The sequence below is a fragment of the Petaurus breviceps genome, unplaced genomic scaffold (genome assembly GCF_028583685.1).
Source record: "Petaurus breviceps papuanus isolate PSGF00001 unplaced genomic scaffold, PetGlider_PUasm1.0 229, whole genome shotgun sequence".
NCBI lineage: Eukaryota > Metazoa > Chordata > Mammalia > Diprotodontia > Petauridae > Petaurus > Petaurus breviceps.
In genome coordinates this window covers 11,899,114-11,913,211 of record NW_027185903.1, presented here as the reverse complement: position 1 = coordinate 11,913,211, position 14,098 = coordinate 11,899,114, and the positions used below count along the sequence as shown (strand labels likewise).

The window sequence follows — 14,098 nt, the reverse complement described above, 5'->3', positions numbered from 1 at the left end:
AGATAGATAGATAGATAGATAGATAGATAGATAGATAGATAGATAGACAGACAGAAAGACAGGCAGACAGACAGCTAGACAGACAGACAGATACTCCTCACACTTTTTATTGTGGACATAGAAATCAATTCTGCATTGACAACGGAATACCTACAAGGATGAAACCTTCAAGGTATTAGTCTGAGTTTGATTCATCTGTTTTCTAAGTATTATTTCCAGTTTTAGTTCCTATCATGTTCCAGCCTAGGATTGATTGACTCACTCATCCAATCAATCAACAACCATTATTTGGACATATTGGTGCCAGGAACTGCTAGGTACTAGAAGTATCAAAAAAAATAGGAAAAATGATCTCTGCACTCAAAGAGCTTATAGCTAACAGGGAATTCCCTTCAGAGAGGTATGTAAAATTATCTATTTAAATAAGTTGAGTTCAAAACCATCAATTTTTTTTATTCTGAACTTAAACATGAAATAAAATTAGCATTTCTGTATTCACACTATAACAGAAGAAGAGGATTCCCATAAAACTGTGCTTGCTTTTCTTTTAAATATATATATTTATACAAATAAATTCAACAAGTAACTTTCAAAACTGTCCTACTATTCTATGATTCTCTTTGGCCTTCCTTTCATTCTCTTATCTTCATATTTCTAAAAAGATGCCAAATGATCTTCTTTTCCTTCTTTTTTCTTTTGTTATACATTATTCCTATTCTCTTTTCCTGTCCTGTATAACCCTTATATGCAGAAGAAAAAAGAAAGAAAAAAACAGTCCCTGCAGTAAATATACACAGTCAAGAAAAACAAATTCAATTCTGCATCTTGTGTCCCTCACCACTCAGACAGTAGGTGGGTTGCCTACTTCTTCACCAGGCCTCTGGAATCACTGTGAGTCGGTGCTTTGATCAGAGTTCTTTTCAAAGTACTAATGATTTTTAAAGCACTCTTAGTAGTCACAAGCTCATATTTCCTTCCTCTCTCTTTTCATAGACTCTCAGAATTGGAAGTGACTCCAAAAGTCATCTAGCCCAACCTATAGCTGCACAGGTATTCCCTTTCCTGTTCTTTCAGCTAAAAAGTTTCCCTTTAGGGATGATTTCATTGGCACAAATCAAAGGCATGCATATCTTACCTTCATGTTTGGGGAAAAAAAAACATTCACAGCCTCTGTGGAGAAAGGAGGAAATTTACCTCCTGGGAGAGTCAAACTGGGGTTACTCAAGAGCTGGAAAGAGTCAGTCAGGCTGCCTCCTTCACTGTCTCTGCCTGACTGTTTTATACTGCACTCACTCACATATAAAGTGAATGATCCTGAGGACTTTAACTCTTAACCCATTTGGATTCTCCAGAGACACAAACAATCTGCCCTTGCACTGCTCCCATGTCTTAAAACCAGATACATCTTATCCTTTAAACAAGTCTTGGCTGCCTGGAACTGTTATTCTGAGAAATGGTATTTGTCGATCAGGAAGGGCAGCAAGCGTTCCCAGTTCATGCACATTTAAGTGCTTTCCAAGGGAGGAAATGTCATGCAAGCCAAGGGATGAGCCTTCTCTTCCTTCCACAAAGAACAGCTGCCAAATGGTGTATCTGTTGGGGGGAGGGTTTAAAGGGTATTATAACACCAGAGGTTGATATTAAACACTGTAAGGGACAGGAGGTAAGGTGATGTTTCAAATACAATTTTCTTTCTCTACAAAATGTAAAGGAAACTTAAATCATTATGCAGAGGCTAATCAAGTATCATGGCTGTCAGGCAACTCACAACATTTTTAGAAAAACAATTAGAAGACCCATAGATCATTAGGGCAAGCCATCATATTGAACATGAGGTTTTTTACTGAGAATCCACTCCTTTTCCCTTCCATTATTTATTTCCACTGAGTAATCCCCATTCATTTTGACCTTCTCTTCCAAAGATTCTTCAAAATTTCCCATCCATGCAGCTCCTGCCATTTTCACATTCTTCCCACTAAAATTTATCTCTCAGAGTATGGAAAGATTTACGCAATCTGATACATAGCAAAGGAAGGAGAGTCAAGAAAACAGTCCACACTGACTACAACAACGTCAATGAGAAGAATGACAACCTCAAAACAATCATACATCAACAGTGCAAAATTACAAAGAATAAGCATAGCCCCGAAGAAGAGACATGAAGAGACTCCTCATTCCCTTTAAGAGGTGGGAATTGTGGAACACTGCATGTATTTTCAGATTTTTCTGCATATTGATTAATTTTGCTGATTTTTTTCTCCCTCTTTTTCTTATTTTTTCTTTAAAAATATTATTTGTTCTATGAGATGGTTCTCTGGGTAAAAGGCAAGAGAAGGAGTACTAGAAGAAATTCTGGTGGATAAAAAGAATAATGAGATATCAGAAAATGTATTTAGGAAAAAAAGAAATTTACCTCTCAGTTTTCACATCCTTCCAGGTCTCTATGGGATTAACCCACTGATCAGATCAACTAAACAGTGCTGAGAAAAGGCTGGTAGACTTAACAGCCTCCTAGAGACAAAAGTCTCCACCTGGGCTATCTAAACTATTACAGAGACTGATTATGAGAACTTTAGGTGAGAGGAAAATGAACCCTGCAAGGAAGATGGTTGAAAATAAATCTACTTTAGAAACAGTTTTCTCTCCAGCATATTCAAGCATTCCAATCCTTTTGGGTATCCAAACCAGACTAGCTAAAGCAGCAAAGTACTAAGATCTTTGGAAACAGAGAAAGGAGGAGGAATGGGCCAGGAGAAACCACCATACCACCACCAGCCCCAGACTACCTGCCCTACTTCCAGCCTAGGCTTAAAATCAAGTTAGATCAATAAACATCTATTAAGCATTTACTATGTGCCAGCCACTGTGCTAAGCCTTAGGAATAAAAACACAAGCTGAAAGAAAGACAAGATCTGCCCTCAAGAGGGAAAACACATCTAAAAGGACATGGGGGATATAATAGAGAAAGACCAGAGAGCCAAGAGTGCAATTGAAGAAGGAAGACATGGATGGCTTTTATATCCTCCTTAAAGTGGATGTTTTAGGAGGAATCACCCAATAAGAAAAAGGATACAAGAATAGCACATACTTGCAGATGGAGCACAGTCTTCACTGAGGTGAGCAGTCTCTGTGGTAAAGGAATCCACCTTCCTCACCATCACTAGCACCAACCTAGAACTGTTACCAAAGAACAGGTAAGCCCAGGAGCTCCCACAGTGGCAGTGGCGCCTCCCCCAGACCACTAGTCCTGCTTCTTGTCCAACCTCACAGTCATCACCTGGGTAAGTAATCTCATTGGATGTGTGACCTAGTAACTAATTCTGGTTGTACTGTAGTCACATCACATCTCTGCACCCCACACCATACCCCTAACATGCACAGCTACCAAAGACACAATGTTCTGGACACCAAAGTCCCTGGCATTGTCAAATGATTTAAGATCAGAAACAAATAAAATTTTATCAGTGGAAATGACATTAAAGGAGATACATTGCTATCTGCTTTGTTACTGCACACTAATGTCCATGAGGCCTTTCCATTTGACATGCTACTGAAAACTCCTATATATGCTGCCTAAACAAGGGTTAACCATCCCAAGTTAGAAATTAAATAGGTCAAATTTCCATGCCAATCTGAAGTAGGATTGGGACCATGGGTGGCTACTGTACTTTGAGCCTACCTCAATGAGATAGAGAGACTTAGTCTGAAAAGAAGAAGGAAGAATAAGGAAAAAGGAAGAAGAAGGAAGGAGGAGGAGAATGCTGTGTATATTGCACATGATTTGGGCCCAAAGAAGAGATAAGAAATGTTCCTTCTTCCTTTCCTTTTAGAGGCTAAAGAAATAAGAGCAGTGGTTTAAGACTAGAGCTCAGGGAAGAGAATAGAGCTCAGAAGAAAGATATAGACTTTTGTCATCTGAGTAAGAATTGTATTTTTATTGAATTTTATTATTTTCAATTAACAAATATTTATTCTCTTTCCCTCCCAGCTTCCCTCCCCAACCCTGTAACAGCAATGCTATTTGCAGCTGCTGTGGGGGTGTAAGATCAATGACACCAGTACACAGGAGGGCTGCTAGCACAGGTTCTTTGATCTGCTTTTCTAAAGGAAAGCAACTCAAAAGGGGTTAACAGTCTTACTTTAATCAAACATATATATAATTTATTTAGTTCAGGGGAAAAAGTCGAGCACCCTAAACTTCAGAGAAGATACAAACAGAAACTAAAAGCAGAAATAATAGCATAAAGACCAACAGTCAGGGCTTCTAACCATCTGACCAAATAATATGTACATCACAAATCAACAGACAGATCCAACTGTCTGATCATTACATACATGCATAGTTACCAGAGAGAGAAGCACCAACATCCGGGTTTTCAAAGCCAGGGGCTCCTTAATGGCTACCCAGAGTCCCATCTGGCTACATCACTCAAACACTCTTCCCATGAGCAAGCCCCAAAGCAAAATGCTAACCTGAGAGTATATGTATATACTTCTTCAGGGTCAGAGGGCATCACAACCCTCATGACTCACTGCCTAATTACAAAGTAATAAAAGGTGTGGACCTTCCTGAAAAAGAAACCTCTCTTAATCAAGCTTCTCTTGTAGGCTCCGCATGAGGCCAATTAATGAATGGCGAAGATCTTCAACTCCCATTAACATTACAGCCCATGATATAGAAAATATCTCTATGGGTAGTCAACCAAAAAAAATTCCTGCATTGATCATGTCTCGAAATATGTGTCCTAGTGGGAATATTTTGTCTATTCTTCCAACTTCATTGTGAGTCAATTAGTTCCTATCTAGAGGTGGGTAGCATGTTTCATTTTGAATCCTTTGGAATTATACTTGGTCATTGTGTTAATCATAGGTCCTAAGTCTTTCAGAGGTAATTATCTTTACAATATTATTGATACAATATAGATTGTTCACCTGGTTCTACTCACTTTGCTTTGCAACAGTTTGTACAATTATTCCCAAGTTTTTCTGAAACTATTATCTTCATCATTTCTTACAGCATAATAGTATTCCATCATATTCATATACAATAGCTTATTCGACCATTTCCCAACTGATAGGCATCCCCTTAGTTTCCAAGTCTTTGTCACCACACACAAAAAAAGTTGCTATAAATGGTTTTGTACATATGGTCCTTTCTCTCCTTATTTAATCTTTCTGAAGTGTAGACCTAGTACTGGTTTTACTAGAATGTTTACCTAGAATGGTTTCACTAGTTCACAACTCCACTAATAGTATATCTGTTTTCCCATATGCCCTCCAGCATTGGTGGTGTTCTTTTTTTGTCATCTCAGACAATTTGAGAGGTGTGAGGTGGTTTCTCAGAATTTTTTTAATAGGCATGTCTCTAATCATAAGTGATTTAGATAATTTTTTCATATGGCTAAATGGTAGCTTAGATTTCTTTCTCTGAAAATTGACTAGTCGTATTCTTTGACCATTTATCACCTGTGAAATTGCTCTTATTCTTATAAATTTTATTAAGTTTCCTAGATATCCTGGAAGTGAGATCTTTTTCAGATAAACTTTCTGTAAATATTTTCCCCAGTTGCCTGCTTTGCTTCTAATTTTAACTATGTTGTTTTTGTTTTGTTCAAAACGTTTTTAATTTTAGGTAATCAAAACTGTCCATTTTACTTCCTGTGAATCTCCTCTTGTTAATGATGAACTCTTCGACTCTCCTCATAAATCATACAGATAATTTCTTGCATACTCCACTAATAATCTATGATGTCACTCTTTACATCTTAAGTCATATATCTATTTGGAGCTTATGTTGGCATATTGTTCAAATGACATTGTACCTATTTTCTGTCAGACTTCTTTTCAGTTTTCCCAAAAATTTTTGTCAGATAATAAGTTCTTACACAGTACCTGGCTTCTTTGGACTTATTAATCTCTAGGCCTCTGTGTTCATTTGCTTCCATATGGTATATATCTAATCTGTTCTACTGATCAACATTTCTATTTTTTTAACCAGCACAAAACTGTTTTAATGATTACTGCTTTGGAGCATAGTTTATGATCAGGTACTGCTAGACACTTTTTGATCCCTTTTTTTCATCGGTTAATAAATTTGGTTATTATTTTTATAATTCTGTAAAGTAATTCTTTGGAAGTTTAGTATGGCACTGAAAAAGTAAAATAATTTAGGTAATATTATCATTTTAACATACTGGCTTGGCCTACTATGAGCAATTAATATTTCTCCAGTTATTTAGATCTGCCTTTATTTGTGTAAAGATAGAATAGGGGGTTAGTGAGTTCCCCTTCATTAGAGGTTTACAGGTGAAAGCCAGATGACCCCTAGTCAGAAGTGTTACAAACAGCATCCTCAATCAGGCATAGGTTGGACTAAGTGGCCTTCGAATTCCCATCTAATTCTGAAAACCTGAAGATTTACAGAAAGATATAGACAAGAATTATACAGGAGGAAAGGAAAAGAGAGGGGAGGAGAAGAGAGGAGGAAAAAGGAGAGAAGAGGAAAAACAGAAACGAAAGAGGTGCATATAGAAGGAAGTATTAGCAAGTAACTAATGACTCGCTTCTAAGGCCACAAATGTTGTCCACCATGGTCTAGCAGAAGTTCAGTGAAAAAATTGTGTCATTTGACCTTTACCTGTCTATTGCCTATAAAAAAGCAAACTGTAGTTGAAGATGGTCCTAATACACACAACTGTGATTGATATGAGAGGTAGCCAGCTGTAAGTTGCACATGAAGTTGCCAGGCCACAAGGCCCAAGGAAGCGTTAGGTAGATGGAAGACAGTGTTGGTGATGAGAAGTTCATGAGATGCACATATCTCCAATAGTAAGTGACTGTTGCTGTTGCTGTTTCTGACTCCATTCTTCCCATGGACTCCCTGCCATGTCTGATAGTCTGTGCTCACTCAGGCATTAAAGTCACCCAGAATTGCAAGCTTCTCCTCTTTCAACACTTTGATGATGAGGGTCTCCAGGTTGTCATAAAAATTTTTCTTTGACTACATCAGGATTCATCCTGGTGAGAGCATATGCATTGATGATGGTGGCACCAACCTTTCCTACAAGTCACAATCCCATTGTCATGAATACTTTTGTTAGGCATACAGGCCTATTGACTAGATTAGTCTTGATTATAAAACCCTCACTGCAGCCACTCCCAAAAAAATGTGTATTTAGCTCTGGCTTTGATGAGGGGGCCTTCATTTGCTAGCCTTGTTTCATTCAGGGCTACTATTTGAATACAACATCCTCTGAGTTTTCTTGCAACAAGAGCTGTTCATCTTTCAAGGCCACTGGATTTCATGTTATCCAAAAGCTCGTGCACATTCCATGTACAGATCAGAGGAATCATCCTTGCCAAAGTTTTTGTACCTTTTTTTGTGTTTGACTGTAGAGTGGAATACCCATCTGCCACAGTAAGCAGGCCAGGGTTGGATGAAGCAGATAATTTTTAGGGTACCCTTTTCATCCCCTTCTTTACCCCAGGAGATGAGCAGTGCAATCCTTAAAAAAGGCTGCTCAGACACCCCGCGGGGCTGAATCCCACTGTGAGAAGATGACTCTGTGGCCCAAGCCACCTGTGTGTATCCACACCTCTTGCTTTGTCACTTCCCTGTAGCCACAGGACTTTGAAGTAGGTAAAAATGGTAAAATGGTATGTGAGAGATGTCTTTTAACTGGAGCATAAATTAGATTTGAATGAGACAGCATTGCATGAAGTCAGTCTCACTCTCTCTTCTAGTCATCGCAGTCTAGTGGCAGGACAAAAGTCAAGACAACTAATGATGAAGGGATGCAGTGGGTGGCCTTGGTGTCTTCAATGTCTAACCAAGCTCTAAGTGTTCCACAGAACCTGCTCCTGCTGCCTTCATGGCCATTGGAACAAATTGTTCCTATCTGCCCATTCTGCTAGGGGAAGTCTTCCCGTGCTCAGTGCAGACACCTCCCCCCCCCCTCCGCCAATTCACTGATGGGTTGAGACCCTTTGGTCTCCTTCAGCCTAGTTTGGCCCATCTGCAGAAAGTTTACTGGGGTGTGGCCATGGTGCATGTGACAGCTTCTTGGAGCTGTGAGAAAAGGGTGAAGCAGGTAGATACCAAAAGTGCAAAGCAGCCTTGAAAAAGATTCAGCAGCCATCATACCAGAAATGCCAGTCTTCCCTGAACACACCCTACACCCCAGCAGAACTTTACAAACAAAGCAAGGTGCATGAAGAATATACAAAGGGAGAAAAGACTTCCAGGCCTAGAAATACCAGAAATTGTGAATGACCTTTGCCACACATGTGTCCTACTCAGTGTCTCACCACAAGACTAGTACCTGAGTAGCAGTGTTCCTTGAGGACTCAACTCATGAATTCAAGTAGGGAGTAGCTGGGAAGGGGTTATATCCTTCATTTCTTTTTTCTTTTCTTTTTGTTTTTTTTTGGAAGGGGAAAGGTAAGGAAATTGGGGTTAAGTGACTTGCCCAAGGTCACACAGCTAGTAAGTGTCAAGTGTCTGAGGCCAAATTTGAACCCATGTCTTCCTGATTCAAGTGCCAGTGTTCTATTCACTGCGCCACCTAACTGCCCCTTTAATTTCTTTTTCTACGTCACATAATTCAACTACCCATCCTCCCCTGAAAGTTTAACATTCTCTTTTGCCTGTTCAGATTCTTTTTGCTCTTTGTTTCTCCTTTGACAATTCTCTTCCAATATTTCAAAGGGTGTTAGAAATCCTTCATAAGCTGTACTATATAGAGAAGCAGATTAAGCAGGGGGTAAATAACTATACCTCATCTGACAAATTCAGATATGTACTTCAGGTCATTCTGAACCATAAAACCAAAAAAAAAACAAGAGTTTGGAGGTGAGGGGTACCAAAGGGACAAAGAGGGATTTGATGTGCTTCTCAGTCACCAGAAATTCTAATCCAAGGTCAGAGAGACAAAAGGGCGGAATGGCTGTAGCAGGCTCCCCTTGCCCAGGTGTGTTTTTGATCCCACTCATCCTACTCTGTAAGCAAGGAAATGGTCACCATAATAAGCAGTAAATAGTGCAATGAGCAGAAGAATGTTAACCACAGAAGCTTCTGTCTACACTTGGAGGTTTCCTGGGTCCATTCCTCATAGCATGAGACTAATCCAGGATCTAGAACCAGAGTTCCTGATTTCTTCATTATGAGTAATTACAATTACATGCCATAAGTTAGGCATAAATAGGGAATTGCACTGTATTTTCTACATACCTTTGCATGTTAACATGCAACCTTCCTTCCCTTCCACCCCACTGTGAGGATTAAATTCCAAAGGCCATTTTGGTGTATCTGTCATGATGATCATGAATAGCTTCCTCATCAAAAACAACAAGCAGATGTAAAGCGCTCAACCCACACTTGAAGGCCCAGAATTCGTTTCATTACAGTGAGGAGGCCTACTAGAAGACATTGTATATTGTGACCGAGCAGCTGATGGCAAGAATATTGTGAAATGAAGGAATAGTCACGGCCACTTTCTGTGTGAAGACCACCTTCCACAAGAAAGCTTGGATGGCACTGAGTAATGCCCAGCAAATCATCCAGAACAAAAACCAGAAAGATCTTTGCATGGAATCAGAATCCAGTTATGGTGAAGAAGAAACCAACCCATCCCACTGAAAGTACCAAATACCCACCCACCAGGTTTGGGGACTTACTAAAACTCTTTGGACCATACCTATGTGTACTGTCTAGAGATAACTTGGGTTTAGGAGACACTGCAGGTAAGTAGCCATGTGGTAGTTCTTCTATTTTGTATTGTTTGTTTCTCATATCAATTCTCTGAAAAGAGTAAAATCTTATACACATTAAAGTATATTTGTGTATTCACATAGTGATGCCAACTCTATCATGCTATGGTCATATGATTCGGGTTGATTGAAATAGAGGGAGGAGATAGTGTTTCCAGTAGATGGAGGTTCAGAGCTATTTGAGTTGCGGACAGATCTTTTCAGGAGAACAAGTTCAATTAATGGCTAATACCACCACCTAGTGTTAAACATTCTTCTTGTCCTTTTATTTGCTCCTTTAGTAGGACCAGTCTTCATTTTGTGCAACCAAAAGTGTCATCTGTTACAAAAAGAAATAGTTTCATTCTATAGATTGCTGAAAATTCTTCCTTTCTATTCACACTTGCCAGAAGTGAGATTCCTAAATCTCTGTCAATCTTGCTAGTATAGCTTTTATGCCTATATCATATGACCAAAAGCCATAACAAATTTCCTGTTTGTAATGCCTATCAGTTACAATAGGAGCTCCTAAACATTGTTTTATTTATAGCAAGCTTGCTGCTTTTCTTTTCTGGGCTTCCCTCACTTTTGTTACAATTCAACTTTCATTTGTTAGGCTGCTTTTGATCTATAATTAGGTTATCTATGCTTTTTGTTCTCTACAAGAAGTTCTTAAGTAGAAATACAATATCCTATCCAAGTCTTCTCTTCTCCTTTCTCTTCTTTCCCTTGATGAATATCAAACAGCTACTCCCTTCTTTCTATTTCAATGTTTCAGTGTCTTCTGTTCCCGCTGGTCCTTGAATGAGGATTTACATTTTACTTGCATGTATGTAGAGTCATAAAATATTAGAGATGAAGGGTACTTGTGTCAAGTAGTATATCATGAGGTCTATTAAAGTTGTTTCTCAGTCATTTCAGTCATGTCTGACTCTTCATGACCCCATTTGGGGTTTTCTTGGCAAAGATGCTGGAGGGGTTTGCCATTTCCTTCTCCAGCTCATTTTATGGATGAAGAAATTGAGACAGAGTTAAGTGACTTGCTGAGGGTCACACAGCTAATAATTGTCTGGCACCAAACTTGAACTCACAAGAATGAGTCTTCCTGACCCCAGGTCCAGCAATCTATTCACTGTAATTTCTAGCTGCTCCAATAGTATTAACTATTCCAGTTAGTACTGATCATTTCTGTTGTGTTGGTGTCTTATTGTTTGACAATATACCAGTGGCCTAAGAAACAGGAAGGCTGGTTTTGGTGTTTCTGAAGGTCACACAATGAGTATATTTGGAGGGGTGTTGTGTCTGGGTCAGCGTGAGAGTACATTGACCCAGGTCCTCAGCCAACAAGGCCACAAGGCCTACCTTGTGAATCATTCCCTTTCCTCCTTTGCTACTGCTATTGCTTCATATCCTTGGTTCTCACCCTCCACCTTCACCTCACACACATATACTCTTCATTTTTCCTACTGCTTATAGTCACCATTATCAGCCTTTTGTCCTTCTAACCAACCTATATCATGTTAGCAAACAAGGCAAAGATCTACACTGGCCCTCCATAGGGAAATGTTTCCAAATGATTTGCAAGCCTTCTTTATACTGTGTCCCTTTAATTTCCACTTAAATTTTTACAAAAGTCTCAGGTAAATCTGGATATTGAAAGGGGCTAAGCTAGACCAAAGGAAGAGATATTTCTCTCATACTTCAATACCCAAATGGTCAGAAATTATGAAGAGACAGAGTAAGGAAAAGGCAGCACTCCACAGCAATGGCCGGGTATACTTCTCTCTTCTGTACCTGGAGCAGTATTCTGAGAGATTTTGGTAGGAGTTTCAAGAATAGCAGGTGTGGCATTGGCACAGAAGTGAGGAGATACATTGGCTCTTTCTAGTTCTATCAAGAGCTTGTTAAGCTAATAAGTACTCTGAGTGGCATCTCCTTTTTGTTAAAGTGTCACTGCCCTGCCAGGCAAAGCCTCCCCCAGACTGAGGACTTCTGCACAAGGATGAAAGTTAAAATGCTTTATTATTAAGCCTAATGATGATTCTGTCCATCTCTGCTCATAGAATTGCATAAAGTGATGTGATTTGGATTGGAATTTAAACTAAGGTCATTTAGCCCTTCAGAAAAAAAATGATTTTGAAGCTTAAGTGGGATAAAAATTATATAAATGGCCCAGTACCTTCCATTCTGAATGACTTCACTACCCTTTACTATATTGGATAAATCTTCCCTCTGGCAACAACTGATTGCTGCAGATGGCAAAGATCAGATTACAATCAGTTAGAGTTTGAACATTTTGTCTCAGAGTTCTTGATTAGGATATGCAGCTCTAAATTTAGGGGAAATTCTAGATTTGCTTGGGTTTCCAGAATGTCACCTGGGTTTTCTAGTTGTCATCAGAGTACTCACTTTGCTGCAGCATTCTCTATGCCTACAACACATTTCATTTGGTTTAAATTTGAATGTCAATGCTGTGAGATAAAAGATTTGAAGTGAAAAGAATTTACCGGTAGTTTTCCCATAACTGCAATACTGAAGGTCCTTCAGAGGACTCACAGATTCCCAAGAGAGGCTCACTTATGCAAAGAATACTACAGCTTGTGGAGCCTGGGCAGTAGCATTTATATTTATAGGTCGAGGGCTCAGTATGTAATATCCCCAGAATAAAATATCAGTTGCCTTTTCAAGAAAAGTCAGCTTCTCCCTCAGGAAATCTTTTGTGTAAGGTCCATTTCCTTCAATTATCTTTAAGAATTACATGTCTTGACTAACTTTGATAGACTGGGCTCCTCTCTTCAATGCAAAGTTAGAAGACAACTCCAAAAGACTCATGACAGAAAGGAATATCCACATCCAGAGAAAGAACTACAGAGTGTGAATGCAGATTGAAGCAAACTAATTGCTCTCTCTATTTTGTGTTTTGTTCTGTTCTTTCTTTCTCACTGTTCATTCCATTGGTTACAATCCTTCTTTACAACTTAACTAATGTTTAGTGTAAAGCTATTTGTAGAACCTATATCGGATTACATGCCATTGGGAAGGGGGGAAAAGGAGGGGGAGAAAATTTGGAACTCAAGGAATTGTGGAATTGAATGTTGTAAACTAAAAGTAAATAAATTTTTTTTAAAAAGAATTACATGTCTTATCTTTTCAGGTTATCTTAGGAAAAAATACTTGGTAAGAACATAATACATCAGAGACTTGAGTTTGAATTCTAACTCTAACATTTATATCCTGTGTGACCTCAGGCAAATCACTCACCCTTCCCAGTAATCAGTTTACTCATCTATAAAATAAGAGCATTGGACTAGATGAAAGGGAGAAAACAAGCATTTATTAAGCACCTAACATATGCCAGACACTGTGCTAACTGCCTTGCCCTATGAGATAGGTGACATTATCATCCCCTTTTTTATAGTTGAGGAAAACAGGGCAGATGGAGGGAGGTTAAGTGACTTGACCAGAACCACACTGCCAGCAAGTGTCTGAGGCCAGATTTTAACTTAGGTCTTCCTACCTCCAGGCTCAGTGGAGTTATATATGCTATGTAAACTCCTAGATGACATATAAGATGCTTTCTAGCTCTAAATTTAATATCTTATGAAAGTAAAAATTCAAAGACATGGAACCACTGAAATACTATAAAAATCTAAAAGGCTAGAGCAAAATGGTTTTAGACAATCTGCTAATTTACCATTAGAAGACCTAGAGATTCTCCTCATTATTAGCATTTTATATCAAGGCAAAGGAGACACTGATGGAATTGTCCACGTAAAATAAAAGATTCACTGATTTTTTTTAAAAAAAGAGATTTATTAGATTTATATTCTTAGACAACATTGAAGTCTCCATGTCATCTCTACACAATAAAACGTTGTTATTACTGTTTGTCCTTTGTTTGCAAAGAGGACCAATTATGTCAGGAAGATGATGTCTTGACTTGCAAGTCAATTGGATTTGAATAAGCCAGAGCTGCTCAAAGTCATCAGCCTCTCTCTCTCCTCCAGAGTAATTGCAGTCCAGTGACAAGACATAGGTCAGGATGACTAGAGATGGCCTGGATGCAGTGGGAGACCTTGACCTTCTTAAGTTAGGTCTTAACCAGGTTTTGTCTGAGGAAACACCCATTCAGTAATTAAAGGTTAGGTAAGAATGGAGGCAAAAGATTAGTTTACCTTCACAAAAGAATAAGTCTGGGAGGGTAAGACTCTCAGAGTTTCTAACCAGAACAGAAACAATTGCTATTTACATTCACTCTGAGTTGTGAAAACTAAAAAAAAAATGAGCAAATGAGGGTTAGTCTGTGTAATGGGAATGTAAATTTTTAAGATCTTCCCTACCCCTAGGCTAA

The 14,098-nt window shown here is 38.8% G+C and overlaps 1 protein-coding gene across 1 annotated transcript in view; it reads right to left on the bottom strand.

Annotated features, from left to right (window-relative positions):
* Positions 1-14,098, bottom strand: part of C7 (complement C7) — a 289,650-nt gene that overhangs the window by 61,212 nt on the left and 214,340 nt on the right. The window contains exon 2 of the mRNA XM_069096218.1: positions 1,136-1,275. Coding sequence (XP_068952319.1) covers positions 1,136-1,141 — 6 coding nt within the window. The 5' untranslated portion in view covers positions 1,142-1,275. The remainder of the gene's footprint in view (positions 1-1,135; positions 1,276-14,098) is intronic.